This window comes from Heptranchias perlo, chromosome 32, assembly GCF_035084215.1.
Source record: "Heptranchias perlo isolate sHepPer1 chromosome 32, sHepPer1.hap1, whole genome shotgun sequence".
NCBI lineage: Eukaryota > Metazoa > Chordata > Chondrichthyes > Hexanchiformes > Hexanchidae > Heptranchias > Heptranchias perlo.
Genome location: NC_090356.1, coordinates 15,303,860 through 15,328,036, shown reverse-complemented (window position 1 = coordinate 15,328,036; position 24,177 = coordinate 15,303,860). Strand labels below are relative to the sequence as shown.

General features: G+C 41.4%; 1 protein-coding gene across 17 annotated transcripts in view; it reads right to left on the bottom strand.

Moving 5' to 3' along the window:
- The window catches only part of rap1gapa (RAP1 GTPase activating protein a), a 477,305-nt gene that overhangs the window by 16,904 nt on the left and 436,224 nt on the right, over positions 1-24,177 (bottom strand). For 14 of the 17 annotated variants that reach the window (XM_067970459.1, XM_067970460.1, XM_067970461.1 and 11 more), the window contains 4 exons: positions 18,825-18,902; positions 13,891-14,000; positions 4,742-4,855; positions 3,445-3,571 (listed from right to left, as the gene is read on the bottom strand). In XM_067970459.1, the coding sequence (XP_067826560.1) occupies positions 3,445-3,571; positions 4,742-4,855; positions 13,891-14,000; positions 18,825-18,902 (429 nt within the window). Of the gene's footprint in view, positions 1-3,444; positions 3,572-4,741; positions 4,856-13,890; positions 14,001-18,824; positions 18,903-24,177 lie in introns of those variants that run through there. The other 3 variants (XM_067970452.1, XM_067970463.1, XM_067970466.1) reach the window with 2 other exon arrangements.

Below are 24,177 nucleotides of genomic sequence, written 5' to 3'. Positions count from 1 at the left end.
TTAGGCAGGGATTATGCAGTGAGCAGGTGCAAGAGCTTACTGAGAGTGATTACTTTCTTATACTCCTCATTTCTACAGGCTGTGGTATACTCTATTTAAATTTGGACAATTTCCAGCTGTAATTTTTAGTCACTTTAGACAGAGTACCATTGGTAAATAGGGAACCAAACATACCAGCTGCAAAATATAAGTTCCCCAGTTCTGACAATAGGTCACCCTAAAGCACTAACCCGACCTTCCTCTCTCCACAGAGGCTGCCTGACCTGCTGAGTATTTTCTGGTTTTATTTCTCCAGAGGGGTTAGTTCATACAAATAACAAAGGTTCCCATGTTAATCGGTGATCTTTGATGAGTCTGACTGCTAACCTCAGTCAGGGTGATGATTAGAGCATCACAACTGATCTCAGCATCCTTGGGGTGGGGGGAGGATATCAGCTAGTTTCCCGCTCTTGATCACGATCTAATGACTCCTGCGAGAATATGTGAGGATGTCAAGAGGGAACAGGATTAGGATCAGCTGTGACGTGGCCACGGTCAATGACTCACACGCATGAATGACCATGGAAGTCATGAGTGGAACCATATCTCAGCATGAATCACAGCATTTGGGAGAGGGGGAAGTGAAATTTGTGGGGGTTGGAACTGTTCTCAATAATTTTGTCTCCCTCTCCTTCAGCCAAAACAGAGCCATCTGGAGCCCTGTCCTGCTGAGGATGATGACCGGAACCTTGGCTAGATAGCAGCAGTGGCAGTGGCCATGTGATCTGTGTAGTTTATTGATCAGGGTACAGAGGATGGCAATGCCTGAAAGTAAGAGGCAAGAAAATACTAAAACTTGGGGACAGGAAGAATGTGTTAGCTTTGTGCAGCTGAAAAGCAGTGTACAGTAAGTGACCACTGCAATAAGAGACACAACCACACCGACTGTTTCAAAATGACAGTCCTTCTGATCTCTGTATCACTGTTACAAATACAGAGCTAGTGTTTGCACCTGTCTATTAAAAGCTAGATCTCCACTAGTCTTTCAGACAAGGTTAATTACTAACTAATCAATTCCATACGGACGGCACAGTCGAAAACAAGATACTGCAAGGTGTGATATCAATCCGATGGTTCACAAAATAAGCCTTGTTGATGTTTCTGATGATCTGCAGCCAATCTGGTCAGCATCCACCTGGCAGCCTTGTGCTCACAGGTTGGTAAAAGAAAGATCTGGTGTCCCCAGAGGTTGTCAAGTGACAGAACCAAAGCAACATCACGGCTGATAGCTCAGCATTGCAGGCAATGGATTGGCATTAGCTCATTCACAGATGACGGCGTTAGTCATTTGTTGATGCAGAGCAAGCAGTGTTGATAGGACTGTCTATGGTACATTAGTACAGCACTGTTGGTTGAATGGCAGCACAAGATTCAAAGCTTCTTCTGTAAATGAACTGTTCTGCTCCACTACCGATGTCATTGATGGATGGATATAGTGGATGCACCAAGTTTTTTCATATTTTAATGATTCTTATATATTAAAGGTGCACAGTCTTCATGATAAAGCCTTGTGCCAATCCTTTTCTTTGGGGGATGTTTAGTGAATATTTACAAAATGGCACCATGAGTAAGTGACTCAATAGTGCAATTTATGTCATGTAAGGAAAAAAATCGCCAAACATTTTTTCTTCATGAGCATAGTTCCCCTTTAAAACTTTACAAAACACCAGTTCGGCCACAACTGGAGTATTGTGTCCAGTTCTGGGCACCGCACTTTCGGAAAGATGTGAAGGCCTTAGAGAGGGTGCAGTAGAGATTTACTAGAATGATTCCAGGGATGAGGGACTTTAGTTACGTGGATAGACTGGAAAAGCTGGGGTTGTTCTCCTTGGAACAGAGAAGGTTGCGAGGAGATTTGATAGAGGTATTTAAAATCATGAAGGGTCTAGACAGTGTAGATAGAGAGAAACTGTTCCCATTGGCAGAAGGGTCAAGAACCAGAAGATATAGATTTAAGGTGATTGGCAACAGAACCAAAGACGACATGAGGAAAAACTTTTTTTTAAACACAGCGAGTGGTTGGGATCTGGAATGCACTGCCTGAGGGGGTGGTGGAGGCAGATTCAATCACGGCCTTCAAAAGGGAACTGGATAAGTACTTGAAAGGAAAAAATTTGCAGGGCTATGGGGATAGGGCGGGTGAGTGGGACTAGCTGGATTGCCCTTGCACGGAGCCGGCACAGACTCAATGGGCTGAACGGCCTCCTACCGTGCTATAACCTTTCTATGATTCTATGAAAAGGTCAGTTCTTGAGCCCAGAGCTTGGATTATAAAGGATGATTCCACTATTCTGCGCTCCCAGTGCCCGTGCGGGGGTTGCATCGCAAGAAATAGCTGCCGAGCAGTCCTTAATGCATTCCCTGTGAGCGCGGTTTCCCGCTGGTTCGTAGAATCAGTCCTGCTATTTCCACTTTCAGGCTTTACATTTGAAGTGCAGGTAATGCATGCAGCCTCCATTTACTCCCAACTTCATGCCTCCCAAAGGTTCTGTCAAGCCCCACTGCTGACAAGATCACACTTCACCTGTTAATAGACACGGAGACTTACAGGTTACCCAGACTTATTGCTTTATGGGGGTAAGATCATCTTGAATTCAACTGGAGGTGCAGCTTGTGTGTAAGAAAATGTTATGACACTGGTCACCAGTATAAGCATCGCTAAGGAGAGTTTCACCATAACCTCTCTTTAAAAAAAACTTGCTGATAAAGAATCATTAACTTCTGCACGGTTTTAATGTTGTTCCCCATTTTTATTTTGAAATGTTTTTCTAAACTATGATGGGATTGCAGAGGGAAACTGGTCAAGAAGCTACTGGCTGAGTATTACATTATGTGGGATTCAAATTAACATCGGAGATGGTCTTAATCCAGGTCTTCGAATGGCTCAGAGAAAAAAGTACTGTCTTATGCGGAGCTGAACAATACCAACCGGACAGATCCAAGGTTACATGCCCAGTCTGTGCTGAGTCAGCTGATCTCTATTAAGATGACTGTAAGGGATCTTTAGAGCCCTCAGTATGGAGAGGAAAGGAAATCAGCCAGTGTCCCTGCTCCTGATCACTACAACTAATTACTGCTGGAAAGTGTGTATTTCTGGCTGTCAGGTGGGATAGGATTGAGCTCAAAAATGATGCCCCTTGTGGGTGAATACCTGCCAACATTCATTGTTTACGCTAGCACGTGAAGAATGGTAACCTGGGCAAGATACTGGAGGGCTGTCCACACCAGGGAAACCATATCGCAGTATGAACCTTCGGAGAGGGAGAATGAATAGGGGAGAAAATTGGGACAAAACAAATGCCAGTTAACAGTAGTTGGAGAGCAGCATTTCAAGCTTAGATGTAGATTTGTGCCAGTGATTGGGTTAACAAAATCCTCATTATAATTTAATATGTTTTCAGTTACCATTCCAGTGTCGTAGTCTTCAAGAACTTCATTTTCCTCCACAACACTGGCAAAACTGCTGGCATTTGAAGATGACCGAGAGAGGTCCTGACCTCCTTCGTTTGATGCCTTCTGATTTATTATTGCTCTACAAGTAAAGAAAAATGTATGTTTATCTAAGGTGACCCTTTACCTTCTACAGAAAAGGTTAGGTTATTTTTCATCAGTGTGTATTTAATGGCCGAAACCACGTCTCTACAGATTCTGCTTAAGGTCAAAGTCTCGTTTTTCCATTTCACTCTTCCACGATCACTAAATCTAAAATAAGTTCGGCTAAAAGTATTAGTGATTTTGGGACGTGCCATCATCTCTTATACCCAATGTGACATGGTCACAATTGAACACCCCCAGTAATGGTGCAGCCTGTGGGTACTGAATTCTCACTGTATCTCACAGGACACAGCCAGGCTTATAGGCGTCTGAGAGCTACGGACATAAAAGTTGACCAGATCTTCTTTCTCTTTGCCAGTTATATTGAGCATGTATAATAAAAATCTCAATTGCAAGTTTTATTTCTGCTGACAGGGTAAGGCTGGTTCGGGCCAACGACGTGAAAACTGCGAGTGGGCTAAGCATTTAGCCGACCTGCAGCCAGTGAAAATGGCAGCACACTCCAGCGGCAGCACTGCCCACTCTGCAGATACAGACAGGTGTCACCTTTTGATGTGGCTCGTCCTCCAGACCCAAAAGCACTGCCTCATTTACATTATGTGGAGATGCCGGTGATGGACTGGGGTTGACAATTGTAAACAATTTTACAACACCAAGTTATAGTCCAGCAATTTTATTTTAAATTCACAAGCTTTCGGAGGCTTCCCCCTTCGTCAGGTGACGAAGGGGGAAGCCTCCGAAAGCTTGTGAATTTAAAATAAAATTGCTGGACTATAACTTGGTGTTGTAAAATTGTTTACAATCATTTACATTACAGAGCTCCCATCATAGTGGGGCTACCACTACTCACACTGCTGTAATATAAGGGAGATATTAAACTTTTCTATTGTAATAAATATAAAGCAGCAATTTTATAAATAAACTTTTTTATAATACAATACATCTTTCTGCACTCCTTTTATTTGGGTATCTAGGATAAACTTGTTGAGAAATTGTATATAAAATAGCACTTAAAAGCACAAAGCTTTCAGCACAAGCCTTATTTCAATAGTCTCCTTTTACAGGAATGCTAAGATTTCATCATTCGAAAGAGCATGTTCTTCAATTATTTACAGAATCAGTAAACCCCAGAATGACTTGAACATACCTGTTCTTTGTAGTGGGCATCTCTGGAGAACTCTGATTGGATGAGTTTTCAGACTTTGGTTCCTGTGATACATGGCCACTGTCTGGGGTCTTCTGGGTACTCGACGTGCTCTCTCTGTGGACATCAAAGGGACATGAGAATCTGAACATTCAAATTTACTGCTAAAGTAAATCACCAATCAGCATTTTCACTAACTTTTTATCAAGGACTACAGTTGCAGTATCTAGCTCAGTCAAGGACCGATCTGAAATGCTCCACAGAGTGATGGGTTACGAGTTTGCACCTGCAGTTTCCCATGTTGCAGCTGACAAACGGAGGCTGAGAACGCAGAATAGAATCACAGAATTTCCCCCACAGGAGACCATTCAGCCCTTCACACCTGTGCTAGCTCTCTGAAGGAGCTATCCACTTAGTCCTATTTCCCTGCCCTTTCCCCGTACTCTCTCACAATTTTCCTTTTCAAATATTCATTTACTTCCCTTTTAAAACATATTATGGATTCTGCTTCCACCACTGTTTCTGGTAGGGTGTTCTCTGGGCCAACAACCCTCTGCTTTATAAAACAAAATCCTAGCATCTCTCTTCATTTTTTGGTGATGATCTTAAATTTATGCTCTCCAGTTACCCACTCACTGAACAATGGAAATAGTTTTAAAGAAGGAAAGATCTTGCATTTATGTAGTTCCTTTCATGACTTCAGGATGTCCCAAAGTGCTTTACAGCCAATTAAGTACTTTTGAAGTGTAATGACTGTTGTAATGTAGGAAACGCAACAGCCAATGTGCGCACAGCAAGGTCCCACAAACATCAATGAGTTAACGACCAGATAACCTGTTTTTAGGTATTGGTTGAGGGTTAAATGTTGGCCAGGACACCGGGGCGAACTCCCTGCTCTTCTTCGAATAGTGCCTCGGGATCTTTTACGTCCACCTGAGCATGCAGACGGGGCCTCGGTTTAATGTCTCATCTGAAAGACGGCACCTCTGACAGTACAGCCCTCCCTCAGTACTGCGCTGAAGTGTCAACCTGGATTATTTGCTCAAGTCTCTTGTAGCGGGACTCGAACACACAACCTTCTGACTCAGAGGCGAGAGTGCTATCATTGAGCCAAGGCTGAAAACCCCATATAATTCTGAACAACTCTAACAGATCTTCTCAACCTCTCTGTTCTAGTAAAAAGATTTTTCAGTCTCTCTTCATAACTAAAGCCTCTCATCCCTTCATCATCTTAGTGAATCTCTTCTGTACCCTTTCCATGACCTTGCCATCCTTCCTTAAGTAGGACTCCCAAAACTGGTCACAGAACCTAACTGCAGACTAACCAAAGATTTGTAGGTATAGCATTGCCTTTTTGTTCTTGTATCTATGCCCCATTTTATAACACCTAGGATCTCATATACTTTGTTTCTTTTTAAAAAAAAAGTTTGATTAACTTGTCCGCCCATTTTTACAGATTTGTGTATCTAAACCACTAAATCTCTGCTCTTCTATCCCTTTCAAAAATTTTACCATTTAGTGTATATATTCTCTCCTTATTCTTCTTCCCAAAGTGCATCACCTCACATTTCTATGCATTAAATTTCATCCAATCTATCATGTCCTCTTGAAGTCACTCACAGTCCCTTTCACAGTTAACTACACTCCCTATTATGTCATCTGTAAATATTGATATTGTGGCCTCATACCCAATTACAAATCATTTATCTAAATTGAGAAGAGCAAACTTTCCAACACTAACCTCTAGATTGATATCCTTCTAGTCCGAAAACATCCATTAACCACTAAGCTCTTTACGGTCCTTTGGCTAGCTTCCTATCATGCTGCAATACTCTCTTTAAGACTGCCCTTATTTTTAATCACACTAACCTCCTATGCGGCACCTTATTAAACACCTTTCAAAAATCTACATACACAACGTCCTCTGCATTTCCTTTATCAGTATATTTAGTTATTTCTTCAAAGAACTTTATGAAATTTTGTCAATTTTACAAGTCCATGTCGGCTATCCTTAACTAATCCATGTCTTTCTAAGTCAGTATTAATTCTATCACATATTATGGAATCTAGAAGCTTACTCACTAATGGTAGCAGGTTGATGGTCCATGAATACACAGTATATCCCTTTCTACCTTCTTGATCAGAAGTGTTATGTTGGCAACCCTCCAGTCTTCTAGCATTTCCCCACAGGAAGGAGAAAAATGAAATATATCACAGGACGGAGAGTTCCATTAAAACACAGGTGGGCCCTGACAAAAGGCCCAAAGATGATCAGGGCAGCAGATTCACCAAGGCTACAGGTAAAGGGAAGGTGGGCTGCGTTATGGGCACCTGTCCTCTCTGACTTGCAGCTTTCTCTAGCTGATTATTTTGTGAGTATTATTTTTTCTCATGAGATACTACAAATGAATTCGGTGAGGGTTTGAGAACTGCTTCAGGTTTTAGATCAATGAACTGTGAGGAGAGACAAGTCATTGTTGTGGATCAAAAAAAAGAACTAAAGGAAGTGTGATCCAAGTTTTTAAAATAATGAAAGAATCAGTGGAGGGATGTGGAGAAACTCTCACTAACTTTATGACTCCAGAAGATGAGAACTAGGGAGAACTACTTTAAATTAAGGAAGCCATACTTAGCGGTCTTAATCTTGTGCTGTGGATGGAGGCTCAGCAAAAACATACAAGGATTGATTAGAAACATAGGGGCCTAGCAGCAAGAGAGGAGCCTGTCCCTCTTAACATTTTCCCCAATATTCTCTGTTGCTCGAACACAAGTACCTCACTGCCCGTGATTTACTTTTCCATGCTCCTTTTTAACAGGGGTATAAGCAACCAGGTCAGAACAGTCAAATTGCACAGCACTTAATGTCAACTAATGCATGTCAGTCTTTTTTGGAAGCTTCTCTACCTGCAGTATTTTGTTGCTCATATTCTAGGCTTAATGGAATTTGATTCCACTATTTTTTTGAAAACCTTCAAAAGTCGTTAGCTAGTCTCCACAATGTAATTCTTGTTAGTCTGTAGTACATTGATTAACAATTTTTAATGAGCGAGAGACAGCTGAGTATTGTTGAGTGCTATACACAACATCCAGTGTGTGCATGAAGCACAATCGCAGAAAGTGTCAAATACATAAAAGGTAAGAAATTTTAATTCCAGGAAGATTCACAGATTCAACCCCTGATCTGTGCCGAGTTAGCTGATCTCAGGCAGGGCAGCACCAGGGACATTCCAATTGGAACTGCACGAGGGCAGGGGGGAAAAAGATCAGCTCGATTGTTACCCAGTGACCTCAAGTTATGTGTGTACGTGCGTGTATGTGTGCATGTATGTATGTCTGAATGTGCAGGCGCATGCGTATGTCTGTGCACGCCTATGTCTGTACGTGCCTGTGCTTGCACATATGTTTGTAAGTGCAAGGCATGCATATATCTGCGCATGCGTATATCTGTATTTGCCTATGTGCACGTGTCTGTATGTGCCTGTGTGCGCGAATGGGTATGTGCGTGCACGTATGTGCGAGTGGGTATGTGCGTGCACGTATGTGCGAGTGGGTATGTGCGTGCACGTATGTGCGAGAGGGTATGTGCGTGCACGTATGTGCGAGAGGGTATGTGCGTGCACGTATGTGCGAGAGGGTATGTGCGTGCACGTATGTGCGAGAGGGTATGTGCGAGAGGGTATGTGCGACAGGGTGTGTGCGTGCATGTATGTGCGAGTGGGTATGTGCGAGTGGGTATGTGCGTGCACGTATGTGCGAGCGGGTATGTGCGAGTGGGTATGTGCGTGCACGTATGTGCGAGCGGGTATGTGTGTACACCCGCGCCCATGTCAGGTGTTGACAGCTTTAGTCTGGGCTGCAATTCACCCATGATTGAATCGCCTAACACTCATTAACCAGACTTACACAATAAGAATGGCCAATTGGGTGAGGCACTGCTTTCAGGAGAGAGAGAAGAACAATTGGATAAGGAAGTTAAATGAATTAGGGAACTAAATGAATTGGTGTAGAAAGACCAGTACAGCAGAAGAAATTACATTTAAAAAGTTAACAGGAAATGGGTTGTAGGAGACGATTGATAAATAATTTTGCAGTTTAGTAAATAACATTCAGTGCACATAACTGATGTGTGTTCAAGGTCTCCTCTTTGTATTTTAATTATCTCCCATCTTTTTATAGACTAAAATATATTTTTTCATTATCCTGATTGATTTCATAGTCATAATTTAAGTTTAGCACATTTTTGAATATTAAATGGAGCACTATGGAGGATAATGATCAAAAAAATCCACAGTTCCAATGCATGAACTGATTTGGTGCATTTTGTGCTGATTTTGTTTAGTTGGGATTGAATTCTTTGTAGAGTTCAATTTAATCTTCTCGCTGAGAAAGACCTATCGAGTTTCCCAGTATTTTGTATCCCTTTCAACGTACCCCCTGTGCCAATCAAACAAAGGCAGTGATATTAAAGACATGCATCATCATACTTTCAAAATGATTCTGTTCATCTGTAATGTAATGATGGCCAGACAGATAAAATGGCAAAATAAGTGCAGAGTTACTAACATCACAGAACCGATACAGATGAAGAAAGCCATTCAGCCATTTCATCTGGAAAAAAAATCTACGGGTCCCCCACGCAGCATCCAGCTGTTTCTTGAATGACTCCAGAGTTCTTGGGCATAATTTTTACTTAGAGCCGGGTTCCCCACGCATCCACAGATATTCGCATGGGAACCCGGAAGCGAATTGAGTGCATCGCAATCTGTGATCGCATCTCATTGAAGGTTAAGGATTTGAGTTTCCGGGTCTCCCACACGTCAGGCAGCCAGATTGTGACAATGAAACGAGAGGGGGGCGGGAGGGAGAGAGAGAGAGAGATCATCGGGCTTGGAAAAATTGGAGTGGGGGTGGGGAGAAAAAGAGGTGGGGGGATGTGGACGACGTCGGTTGGTGGTGGGGGTGGGGGGGGGGGTCAGCCAGCATTGGAGATCGGGGAGGAGGGGGTTGGCCGATCGTAGGGTTCCTGTTGGCCAGGTGAGCTTGTTGGGTCTGGATGAAGCACTCCTGCTCCTCTGGGCCCACAAGCAGTGCAATAAAGGCCCTCACTTCATGGATCCGGCCCTTCCCGCCTGCTTTCACCTGATGTGAATCGGAAGTGATGGGAAACCTGAACAGGTAAGGTTAAATTCATTTTAAGTGTCCAATACACAACATATTAAGCACCTCGTGTATCTCAATGAGTTACATCGACCCTTTAAGTATCGGCCTGCCGGCTTTAAGTGGGGGCGGGACTTCCTGACATCTGCTGTGCACACACATACAAACCTGCCTGGGTTAAACCCAGAAGTGGGCTGTTGGAGCCGGGATGCGGTCCCGTTCCAAAAAGCTGTTATTTTAACCTCCCACCCGCCCCGAACCCATTCGTTCTTGGGGGTTAAAGTTTACCTCCTTGTCTCAACTAACCGGCTCAGACTTCCATTCCATGTGCCCACAGTGTGTGTGAGGAAATTCCTCATAATAGTCCTAAATTTGCCTTTTGCTAGTTAGACAGAGTTTCAGATTTACCTTTTCTATACTCTCCTCTCTACCTCTGATATCACCCTCTTTTGATGGCAAGTCAGTGCAATTTAAATCTAATATCATTGCTTAAAAGGGGAAGGATTCAGTTATCTTTGGCCATCAGTATTCATGAGTAAAATGTAAATTTCCCAGTCTGCCGCTTTGCAAATTACCCAACTAATGGTTTAAGAGGGAATTTTCAGATTCAGATGATGTATAATAACAGCAAGAGGAAATGGCCAGGACTGTACACTATGCTGAACAGATGCACCAGAGGGGAAATGATAGCTCAGTCTCCACAGTGGGTGATCTGTTGTTCTTTTATTAAGCCAGCAACCTTGAAAATGTAATACATTTCTCTACCTAACATATGTACTGTATTAGTTTCAACAATAACTTGATCTGTTGATCCAGCACGCTCATTAAAGGGCATTGTCTTCCTGGGAAAATGTCAGACAGTGTTTTTTTCATTCGTTACAAATACATAATGTAATTATGCAAATATAACTATCTGGGTTGCCTTCCTGATCAATCAAAAATGTTCTGTCAAAAATATTCAAAAGGTCCGCTTTAATTCTAAAGAATCGTATGAAAAAAATCCTCTTTTTCTTCCCCCTCCTGAAATTTTATATCACTGGGATACAACACCACGGGTGCCTCCTGCTTTCCGGATCAGAGTGTCACTGGACTATTCAACCATCGAAGGCATCATCGCTAATACCCACCCATGCGCACGTTCCACTTCAGGTCACCAAACAATCAGAAGTGGGAACCCGAGCCGCTTTTTCTCTGCCCTCACCCAAGGATGCTGAAACCAATTGCAGCAGCTCTGTCACCACTCCAGAGACCAAGCACTAAATCTGGTTTGCATGCCTCAGTGTGATACTGGGCGGAGCCTTTATCCATTAGGTCATCGGGGAGCTCATGCAAAAGATCTGGTTGGATTTTCATAGCACTATCTGCATAAAAACACAAATAGAAGCAGGAGTAGGCCACACAGCCCCTCGAGCCTGCTCCGTCATTCAATCAGATCGTGGCTCATCTTCGACCTCAACTCCACTTTCCCGCCCTATCTCCATATCCCTTGATTCCCTTAGTGTCCAAATATCCATCGATCTCAATCTTGAATATACTCAAATGACTGAGCATCCACAAGCTCTGGGATAGAGAATTCCAAAGACTCACAATCCTCTGGGTGAAGAAATATTTCCTTTTCTCAGTCCTAAATGGTCGACCTCTTATCTTGAGACTACGACCTCTAATTCTAGACTCTTCAGCCAGGGGAAACAGCCTCTCAGCATCTAAGCATCTACCCTGATGAGCCCTCTAACAATTTTATACGTTTCAATGTGATCACCTCTCCTTCTTCTAAAGTCCAGAGAATATAGGCCCATTCTACTTAATCTCTCCTCATAGGACAACCTTCTCATCCCAGGAATCAATCTATGAACCTTCGTTGCATCCCCCCTAAGGCAAGTATATTCTTCCTTAGGTAAGGAGACCCAAACTGTACACAGTACTCCAAGTGTGGTCTCACCAGAACCCTATATAATTGCAGCAAGACCTCCTCACTCTTATACTCCAACTCCCTTGCAGACAAGGCTAACATACCATTTGCCTTCCTAATTGCTTGCTGAAGCTGCATGTTAACTTTCTGTGATTCATATACAAGGCCATCTAAATCCCTCTGACTACCAACATTTCTTAGTCTCTCACCTTTTAAAAAATATTCTGCTTTTCTATTCTTCCTACCAAAGTGGATAATTTCATATTTCTCCATCTGCCATCTTCTCGCCCACTCACTTAACCAGTCTATATCACTTTGCAGACTCTTTGCGTCTTCCTCACAGCTTACTTTCCCACCTAGCTTTGTATTGTCAGCAAACTTGGATACGTTACAGTCAGTCCTCTCAACTAAGTCATTGATAAATATTGTAAACAGCTGAGGCCCAAGCACTGATCCTTGCGGCACCCCACTAGTTACAACCTGCAAACGTGAAAATGACTCGTTTATTCCTACTCTGTTTCCTGTCCATTAACCAATCCTCAATCCATGCTGATATATTACCCCCAATCCCATGAGCCCTAATCTGCATAAAATTTCGATAGCTACTATGTGGTTATACTTTTTCAATTCAATACTTAATTAGAAAGGAAAGGCTAAGGTGAGCTTCCGTTCAAAGTAATCCCCCAAAATCTGTGTAAAAAAGTCACAAAGTATGTTATCTTTAAAAAGATCTTCCAACAATCTGCCTCATCTTCAGTGGTTTAGAGGGTAAAGGCCTATTTCTATGCAGTACTGAGTCATATGTAATAGACAATCCCAGGTTTGGTTCCCATTCCCTGCTGAGTTAGTTGATCTCAGCCAGGGCTTGGGCTACAATTGGTCTGAGCCAGGATTCCTGCTCCTGTTCGCTACCTCGTGACTCCTGCTGGAAAATGCACGTGTGTAGATGTCGGTTGAAGACAGCTGTGATGTCCATCCATGAGGGAAAGGCCTGCTGGCATTCACTGCCTGGGCTTACACTAGAATGGCCCCCTGAGCGTGCTTATGGAACGTAGTCTAGTATGAGCCGCTTGAGGGTCATTTCCAACTCCGCTGCCTGGGCAAAAGCTGGTGGAGTATATCGCCCGTCCTTTATAGAACCCGCCTAATGTTCATGGAAGGACAGTGGCCAAAATAAAATGAGCAAGCAATGTTAAACTTAACAAAAATGGTTAGCATATGTAGATGAGATTATATTAGCTGATAGAATAAAATTAATAAAACAGAATGGGACATTAGAGCCAGCACATAAAGTGTTAACTTTTTTCATGTAAATTTGTATTTCTAGTGTTTATGTTAGTAGTTTTGGGTCAATACTTGAATAATAGAGCTATCTCTGACATTTGAGCAGCACTCAAAAAAAGCTCATTAGCATTAGTGCTTTTTTCATGGTCACTGCATTAGCTTGAAACTTCCTGGATGTACTGGCAGTATAATTTTGTGTTTGCCTCTTCTGGTTCTGTACTCAAAACCGAAGTGTTATAACCGTACAGAAATGACATGGATTTGGTGGCTAGCAGCTACACTCTAGTTGGCAAATTCTTAAAACCTGTGAGATTTTCCCGATAACATAGCAAGCTACCCAAGTAGCTGATCCATACCGACCATTATCATCTCGGGCCTCATCCCTGGTCTGAGTTAGCTGATTTAAGCCAGGGCAGAGTGGTAGGGGTGTGACAATTGGCCTCAGTGCCCCTAGGGTAGGTAGGAGGAAAACGAAATCAGCCAAGGTTCTCACTCCGATTGCTTGAAGGGACAAAGACCCGTCAGTGACCCTTGAAGGGATGTGCACCCGTCAACATTGCCTGACGACTGGCTCGGGCTTGGTTCTGATGCCCCTGTAGAATAATAGCTTGCCACCACTCAAGTCAGATGACTGCTTCAAGTCCCTTTGGTCTGAAGAGGTCATCAGGGACGCCATACTACACTTTAGGAAGCAGGTTCAAGGAAGTAATGGTGCAATGGCATTCCCAGAAAGTGTTGTATAACAGGGGCATGTATTCCTGTAAAACTGTACTGTAGCAAACTACCAGAGACTGATTCATACCTTCTCTCCACCACCTCTTGAATGTTCTCTATTCCAATGGCACTGCTGCGTCGAGAGCTGAAAGGTCCGGATTTCTTCCTCGTTGGACTTTTCCCAGGAATAATTAACGACTGTGAAAATATACTTACTGTCATACACCCACCGGAAAACACACATAACTGGCTTTGTTTTATGTTATGCCATTTTACATAAATTTTCTCTCCAGCCTTCATTGATCCCCATGCAATCATCTTTCAAAGTCAGTAGTTTAAACAAATCACACTTACTTCGGGGAATTTCCTGTGCACAAAGGTTGCCCAGGTATATTGCTTGTTATAAATTTTTAAAAACGGCACTGAATCTTCGCCAATACTGGTCTCTAATCACTGCTGAGATTTTTTTTTAAAAATATACATAGGCCAATAAAAGTGGGACAAGACCATAGTTTAGGAATTACAGAGGTCAATATGAGTGAATGAACATTCAAGGCATTTGTTTGATGTTCTTTTCCCTGGTATTTTAGTGGTGCATTTAACCATTTAAAAATATATAAACATGTGAAGTGTTCATTTGTCAGAACTGGAATAGTAATTTCTCATTGCTTAACCATAGGGCTTCTCACACTAGGTTAAAATGAATGAAAAACATCCATTTAAATTGCCTACAATATTTAATTCTTAAGTGACTATTATCCTTCAACCTTTTGGGATCTTGCTGGAAATCTTAATCTTTTCACTTTTTAATTATTACTTTTTCAACTCATTATACTTGTCCTTAGTTCACCTTTTTAGTTCCACCCTTTCCCCAATGCTACGCTCCATTTTGTGGTTGAAGGAAAGGCTGGGGATCTATTCCCAAGCCTCTGCCAATGTCATTCTTGTGGCTGCTAGTCACCAGGCGGAGTTGCCCATAGACCACCAAGCCCATCCTAAAGTTGTGGAGCTCAATGCTGATAACTCTGTAAAAGTGAAACACTAGTATGCCCAGGTAGCATTCATTCCGTGCAATGTGCAAGCATTAGTTCCCAAATCAGCTTCTCTCTCCCAATTAGATTACCTTCCCAGCTCCTATTTATTTGAACTGGACCAGAGTCCTTGAATATATTCCATGAACATTGATCCTAGAATATTTTTTGGGGAATAAAGGATTGTTATTTCATTGTTTAGAACTAACTTCTGCAGTACAAGATTGAGTTCAGTAACAACCACATTGAGAACTCCAAGTATCTAACCAACCCTACATTACAAAGTCGACAAACTGAAGTTTAAGACAATATGGGCTTGTGACTCATGTCTAGAATTAATTCCTAGTGTTATGTATTCCATGGCATGAAGCAGCATGCTAGGATTTGCTGATTATAGTAATTTTCTGGTAATTCAGTAATTTTATTCTAAGCATTTAGGGCATATGTATTCAAACTATCTTAGCATCTTAGCAAAGAACAAGAGCTCCTTTTAGCTTTATCTTTGCACAACTGTGGATTCTCACTCTGTATGTGCTCTTTTGAATTGAGGAGTCATTCTGCAGTCACGTGATAAGTAATGTTGGTCATACTGTGCTGAAATTAGGTGTGGGAAAGAGATCACTAGCTGTGATGCTCCAATGGAAATTTCCTTTGGACCTTCATTATGTGCCAGTGTTAAGGCCTTCTTGTGTGTTCATGTCCATACAGAAGTGTGAAAACCAGAAGAACATCAACAAATTTTACACAAGTCAATGTAACACCATCTCTGACACTATTAGTTAGCAAATGCATTTAACAATTACACCAATAACTTAATTATACTCTATGGTCAGAAATGTAACATCAAAATAACCTACAAAATTTGTAGTTGTTACAATTTAATAAAGAACTTTACCCTTTTTTTGTGGTAGGGATCTATCTCCCCATTTGTCACCTGACAAGTATAAAGAATTTTAAATAAATGGTATCACAACCAATGGTTTTAAATTCCATCTAAAGATCCAATTAACATATGCCTGAGGGTTGGTTCCTCCAATATGTTTCAATCAGGGGCTAACCAGTTTTATAGAAGAGCTAAGCTAAGTTTGTTACATTCATTTACTTTAATTTTATGGTACTTACTGAGTTAATTATTTTAGAAACAATCCGCTTTTCCTTCTTGAAAATTTGCTTATGTTCATTCTCTCTCTAAAAAGGTGGTCCCTCCTTACTCCAATCATTGCCTTATTGCCCTTACATTTATACTTTACAAGATTATGAAGCTGCTGTTAACTCTTGAAACATCCATTATTGTTCAAGTTCTGACTAATGCACAGTTGTTTTATTGGTGGCTTTATGTCTCTGGTACTTTGCTCTTGAACACTTTGATTCATTTGTCATGGCCTTGGATATCCCTTAAGCCTTTGCTGGGGTCTGGCAATGTGCACTTCTAAAAAAGATATCCTAAATAGTCTTTCACCACAGTTCATGACTATTCAGTTCCCTCTCAAATCACTAAGTGCTGAAATTGATCATTCATCTCCAACTACTTTTCCCTTCAACTCTGAGTTCCTTACAGCACTGCTCGCTCCCAACTCTGTTCGTTTTTTTATATCTGTAAGCTCCTCTGCTCATCATACAACCCAATACACTCTCTTACTGATGATTCGAATCTACTTTCATCAGTTTTCTCCAGATTGCATGTCCATGGTTCACACAACCTTCATTCCTCTCACACTGCAATGGTTGAATGATTCAAGCTTGATCTCTTCTACATCCTTTAAGGAGGTAATGAAAATACTATTTCTTTCAATTCTTTGAAGACAAAAAAAAATGTGGTTGACACTCAAAACCAACAGCTGCTCTCTCTTACTCCTTCTTTATCCATTGGCACTTTTGGCTTTTACCATCTCCTTTGATCTCACTTTGCCACATTAATATCCAAGAATCTCTGTTTCCTATTTCATTCCACTTCTTTTCCTCTCAACCCTAAGTGTGTCCAAGGCTTCAGTATTACTCCCATATATTGGCAGGTTGTTCTGGTACCTGTTTTATACTTCTGGACAGAATACAAGAAATAGCTTGTTGTCTGATAGGCAATCCTTCCCAATCTCCAACTACTCTCTCCTTTCTTGTCTTTTTCTATGTTATCAATACTGCTATGATCATTCCTTCTTTGAAGCATCTTCATTAGGCCCTATTTAGCTCCAAATACACTGTTTTACAAACACTCCTACATGCATCATCTTTCTATTGAAATCAAGACTCATTACACCATTTTCTACTTTAACTCATTCTTTCTCAAGAACTCAATTTTGTGAAGCTCCCTACTCTCCTCCCCCAGTCTTTCTTCCTCCTACAATCCACAGGCTTTTCAAACCATAGCTTGGTATCATCTAACCATTACTTCTAAATTGACTAATGTTTGTAGCCATTAGTTGGGTCCGACACTATAAAACTTGGTCATTTACCACGGTTTCTCATTAAAATAAGATCACTAAAATAATTAAAAACAGTAAAGAACTGAAAGGGGTAAATTATATACAAATGAACAGTACCTACCAGGATTTATTTGCATACAAAATGGACCAATTTTAGTATATATTATTAAATTGATAATTCATACATGTAAATTAACATAAATTAAACTTATAGTAATGAGTTAGTATATATTAACCAATAATTCCTGAGTTTAGTGCTGTAATCATTACAATTAAAACAAACAATAAAGTAGCAGCTAAATCTCATTAAAACAAAAATCAGGTCATGCAGTAATCAGCAAATCAAATGTGCAAATATGCAGATTATTTAATCCGGCATATTATAATACTATTAACCCAGTTTATCTGCAGGTGTGATCTTAGATTGTGGATGCAGCAATACAGTGACGGTATATTAGGTACAACCGTATCGCTAAACTACTGTTCATTGGTGACACACTAATGCAGTCCGTTGATGTGACAATGTGCCATAAGCCAGAGTGCTGGGCCACAGCTTGACCCCTGTAACTGCCCACATGGTGACTTTTCAGCATTGACTGGTCATCGGCCGGAGGTGGCAAATAGAATCTCAGCACTTCCCCAAAGGCAAGGAAGGTAAATGTATCAGGGGGCAGTCACCCTGCCTCGTTCGTAAATGCTTCCCCTACTGTCTTATTACAGAATGGCACTAGTAGGGCTCTGTAAGCAGTTTATCATCATCTTCTGTCAGGTGCAGAATTTTGCACAATTCGGGGTGGTGGGGGAGGCATGATGCAAAAGAAAGACGGAGGAAGAAAAGAAGCGATACCAGGGGAGATTTTCCTGGGTCTGGGGCCAGGCTCGCTGGATCTCCCTGGGTGCAGCGAATATCAGAAATTTGAATGGATCTGAACATACACCTGCTCCTTTACAGGCCTGTGTATCTGATCTGCCCGACTTCCTTATATTCGCAGTGCCCAGGTGATCCAGTACACAGAGACCTATGAAAGTCTCCCGACTGTTGATGCCATCAGGCTAGAGAAGTGGCTTCTGCTGGCTGGTCCAGGATCTTCTGGGCAGTAGTTTAGCACTGTTGTTACTAAATCAGTCACTACTTGAACAATGCAGTCTGGACAACTCTTAATAATCAATTCCCAAAATCATAACTTGTTAAACTTGACTGTTATTGAGATTACGTCATGCAAATTAATTGAAACCAATGCATTCACGACTATTAGCCCAATTCATATCTAGAATCCATCTATTCAGAGAGCCAGACAGCTGATTTTGTAGCCTGTATTTAAATCCTTTCTTTTTCCACCTCTGACTTTTGTAAGGTGTTTGGACATAGGCTATAAGGTCAGAGATAAGGCAATAGGAAGAGATGCTCTAAACATAAATTTGAGATGGTGCGTATCTAAACATTCAAAAGCAATTGCTCCCATAAAGTTACAGACTCATGCAGTAGACTTGAATCAGTGATCATGCAATGAGCATCGCACAGGAGAAGCAGGATTGAACCAGAGACAGGAAAGTGAGTGTAAAACATAAACCTCTTCTATTGTTCCTATGCCTATAGCACTGCCTCGACGTCCGTGTTTAGTTGGGCTTTTTCCGGGCACAAGCAATGACTAAGAAAAGGGAAAGGAGAAAATACAAAATGAATCATGCACAGCTTTCCTCACAACAAAGATTTATGATGGCTTACAAGAATGAAGTTGAGAAGTGAAAATTATAGGGGGAAGGGGAAACACCCAAAGAAATTACAGTCATTTCACCTGAGATGAATGAATGTTTTGGAACTGAGGACAGCACACTAGGTTTTGGATCCAGTACAGTAAGGTCCTGGGATTTACCTGAGGTCCCAAAACACTACAAAGTACATTTTTGCAACACCATTAATTGGCAGATTATTTTTCTTCCTGTTCCATTTGAGTGTCCAACCTCTCATGCCAACCCAAGGCCGAGTGGACAGGTTAGAGGCTTTTCACACAGGCCTCCATTAATATGCTGTATAGCTGGCTGCTAAGGGCATGAAATCGTCTCCAAGTGTCGTGCCCCCCAAGTGACTCGCCCCGTTTTTCCTTCGAGGAAAATATGAGTGACCTCCATTTGGCACTTCTCTAAACCGAAGGGCCGAGATTGGGAACTCATTACGCAGCAGGTCACAGGCACAACCTGCATCCCACTCCCCTGCGAGTTCATTGATACTTCTTTTGCATGGAACTTATAAGCTCTGCATAAATTACAAACCGACTGTATTGTTAGTGAACTGAAGAGCCTATGGATTAGGAGAGCGACCGTGCCTACAACTCTTATTGTGGCCACATGATTTACATACTTCTAAAGAGTGAAATGCAGTCGTCCTCCCACTTTTCGCTCAGGTGTGAGCTGAGGTCCTGAACTGCTGGTTAAATTCTGAACAGAATTGCCAACCAGCTGGTTCTGGACTGGACAGTCCGATGTTTCAGTGGGCTTTCAGAAATTTCTAAATAATAAATGGAAGGCTAAAACTCTTTATACAATTTTTTTCCTACTTACTCCAATGTGGCTGTATTAATTATTAACGCTTTCAATGGATTTTCATCACCAAAAAAGCAAGCCTCTGAACGCAAATTGTGATCCAAAACTCTGACCCATTCTTTGTCCAAATTTGCATTTGGCAAAAGGCCACCAAGCCTAACCCTGTAGGTTGCAGCAGGAACAAGAGTGTTCAGCCAATACAACAGGCTCTGCTTCTTGTCAATGTGCCTAAACAGATTTGGTGTAAGGTGCCAATTCGCCTTAAGCCCCAAGTGTAACAGATGTGTGATACACACAGGCTGGATTTAAAAAAAAATATATGCCTGTAGTCCTGAATTCAGGCCTAGCAGTGATTACACTCGAAGCAGCCAGCAATTATCATAAATAGGGCCAGCACAGCTAGAAGGCTGATTAATCTTCACAACTTCTCAGTCCATTTACAATTAGTAGAACTCCATGTCAGGTTCTCTCCCCCTCCCCTCCCCCAGTTGGCTGTGTTAGTAAATGCACTAACCAGACCACAATTGAGCATACAGAACAGGAAGATCCCGGCTTTGATCCAGAGTCAGCGCCCGATTAGCAAGAGGGACGCTAAAAAGGCCTTCTATGCCACTGGACTAGGAAAGGGAAAAGTAGTCAAGCTCCTACTCCTCATCAGTATCCAGCAATCCTGTTGGAAAGTGAAAGTTTGTGGACGTCAAACGAGGACTTGATTAGACTTGGTTGTGACTCGCTCTACAATGCTGACAATCGTCGCCCACTTGGCTGAGGTAGCAGATGGAGGCCAGTGGTCATAGAATTGTAACCCAGCATCAATTAGTAGCTTCAGGAAAGTAGGGAGAAAACCCAACTCTATTTCAAATCAGTTTAATCTCCTTTGAAAAAACAAAACACAAGGTATGAAGATCTATTCATGCCATGATCTAAAACATCTCCCAGACATTACAAAGAAACCTTGAGGTATCCAAGTGACCCAGTTGACACTTGATGCTTATCAAAGATGCTGGGTAACTGTTTGCACATGTACTTTTTGTTCTTTCTCCAGTTATACTGAAAAGGAAAATCATGGTAAGTGCACAGTTCTGCTGTAACTTTGACACCTTAAGATACCTGAGACCAACATACAGTCCTGGTAATGAGTCCGGGCAGTTTTTAATCCAGGCCATGAAGCGTAACGTGCCAGATCTCCCATCTATTTCACCTCAAGGAGAAGGTTGGACCTCTGCTGTTAGCTGTAATGTCCACTAAAGGGGGCCTACATGATAAATGTGTTATTTTCAGCAGAAGAGCCATAAATCATTTTGTCACAATGATGGTACATGCAAGTGACACAATGATGTGTTTAATATGATTCATATCATTGCATCGTGAATTTGGAAATAAAAAACACTTTGCCAAATAGTCTTTGCATCTATTTAAATTAATAGATGGAAAATCAGGTGGCTTCCTTTTGGGCACCAGTTTGATTTTCCTTTTAGGTACAACAACAGGAAAATCTACCCAAATCTCTCTAAAATAAAAGACAAGACAAAGTGAAATACAACTTTCTGCCACAAAGGGCTCATTTTCATTCATTTAAGACATGGTCCTGAGTTAGTTAATTGGTGACCTCCAGAACAGTCCATTAAAACCTTGCTGTTAATTAAAATCAGGCAAGACAGGATTAGGCGATTTTGTAATTACTGTTTGTGTCCAAGTAATTTCTGCCCCTCCATTCTTCGTTTTTAAAGCTGAAATGCATCAATGGGATAAATCCGCCCATCACTTCTTCCATTTTAGTCTGACATTCTGCCTGTAGCACTATGGTGCCAAGCCAAAAGTAAAAGCGCAGATCGGATGAGCAGAGCGCATATGTAGCCTCTAAACGCTTGTTAAACATTTTGTAAATGTTCTGAAAATAAAATATTTCTGTTAAAATATTCAAATAAAAATTGCCTCCAAGTTGTCGTTAATGGCTCAGTTGGTAAATATGCTACCTGGTGTGGAACTAAACCAGGAAAGACTCAGCTTCAACTTCCTGGTCTCGACTATCTAATTTAATCTCAGCTGGGGAGTCCCTGAGCCAAGGCATCCAGGCCTGATTATAATCCAGTAACTGCTGCTGAAAGGTCTATGTGTGTGGATGTCAGGTGGTGAGATGATCAAGCTCAGCTGTGATGTCCCAGTACAGTTCAACAGCCTGTCTAAATTTACAGACAAAGAATGCCCATTGGGCTAGATACTGGGGGAAGGGGCACCTGTGGAGCCCAGTATGAGTCAGTGGCTTTCGGGGAGCAAGGGAGAATATTGGTGGGGTTGGGTTACGATACATTTGATTTGAATCCTCAAAGACTGCACTCAAATCAAATCAACATTTTGCTGTACCAAAACAGCTTGCACAATAAATTATGCAATGGAAGAGGTTCTACAGGAGGAATTGTTACTGCTTCGTAGCCAAGAGTTATTGGAGCTCACTGAGAAACCTCGTCTGTCATTGCATGTATTTAAAGGAGAAATTACGGTCAAGTGGGGATGTTATTTGCACAGTAAAGCAATCCTTTTTTGTTTGTACATACACCATTTTAAAACTGCCAACCATCTATGGGGAAAGAGCAAGGGATTGGGACTAATTGGATAGCTCGTTCAAGGAGCTGGCACAGGCACAATGGGCTGAATGGCCTCCTTCTGTGCTGTACGATTTTATGATCCATCCAGAAGAATCAAAGTGAGCAGTCACCCTTCAGCCTCCGTGATTTGTTTAACAAGAAGTGAGATGATGATCAGAATGGGAACTGCATGGAAAAAGTCCACCTGAAAACACAGAATTATGACGCCTTTGGTATTCTCAGGAGCTGCTCTTTATTTTTCAGGCCTGCAGCAGATGATTTTTTTTGCTGTGCTTTCAACCAACAAGCAAACCTTAGTTGGGGCTGCTTTGGAAGCAAAGAACTGCCCCGTTTAGCATGAGATGTTAGAATTCAGTATTTCAAAATGATGCCTCTCAAAGATGCCGTGCTACAGAGTAATACCATGCAACTTTGGGGTGAAATTCCTCTTTTTACACAAAAGTGAGATATGGTAGTTTTTTTTCCTATAATTAACGGCCTGCTAACAAAATAAGGGGAGTCATATGAATGAACCAACTTCTTGCTACCTCTGGTGCATAACATCAGATCACCAACACACCAGCTCAAGCTATAGTTGCTGTAAGCCTTATGGTGTAAAACATGGTTAACATATCATCGTAATACCCCACAAAGATAAAAAATTGGGAAGATGAATTCAAATCAGATTAATTTTTTTTTAGTGGTAGTAAATTTTTTGCTTACCCACCAAAATTGACATTTTTCACCAAAGAAATTAATTTCCAGAGAGATCAGAGGATAGGATTTGAACTGAAGTCCTTATGTTGTTTAACAGTGACCACCAACATTGAATGCTCCTTTACATTCTGCAGTATCAGACCCAAAATACAATCATATGAGTGAATTAATTCAATTCGTTGACTAAAACAAATTGAAGGGGACACTGGCACATGGACTGCCCAACCTTCTGAAAATACACATTTGTCTGAATCAGCTTGGATGTTCCTTATTGGGACAAAAGTGAAACATTTTTCCTCTCTCATTAATTTGGATTTCTTTTTAACTAGGACTGTAACCAGATGAGTGGTTAAAAGCGTAGGTTGATGGGCATCGATGGAATGTGCTGATATAAATGAGTAATCCTATAGCTGGTTCCCGATGGGTAATAGAGAGTTTAATATGTTATTTGTTTAAATGGTCAAGCTTTTCATTTCAAAGCTTCTGAACTACAGGGGTTCTAGGATGGTCCCACGAGCACACTCTGTGTTTGAACACTGTGAAATGGTAGTCAATCTACGTTAAGTGCCAGGGGACATTTTACTACGTTAAAAGGTGCTATAGAAATGCAAGTTGTAATTAAAGAAATATGCACAATTATGTTATAACTATCTATGTTAGTATCTATTGTTTTGATATTTTCAGAAGGTTTTTAAACAAGTGGGTCATGTTTTCTGGCACAGATCTAACAACTAAACCAGCCAGGCGTGGGGGTTATAACTCAGGTCTGTGCCTGAGACCTGTGAGAAGAGACAGGGTCAATGATTGACTGTAATCCTTTGATGGGCAGCTTTATGCCCACAGTTTCTGATCATGGATATATCTGGAGTAGCCTAAGCCCAGATCGTCAGTCTCCAGCCAGTAGAGCGTCTGGACTAGTTTGACTCTTTGGCAGCATTTCAGCATGTAAAGAATCAACAACTATTTTTAGTTATCTAGTTTTGTTGAAAGATTGCTCAGGGGAAACATATTTATTGTTTTGACGTATTATTAAGGATAGCACAGTTTATAAATGACTGTAAATACACAGTTTTGTATTGAT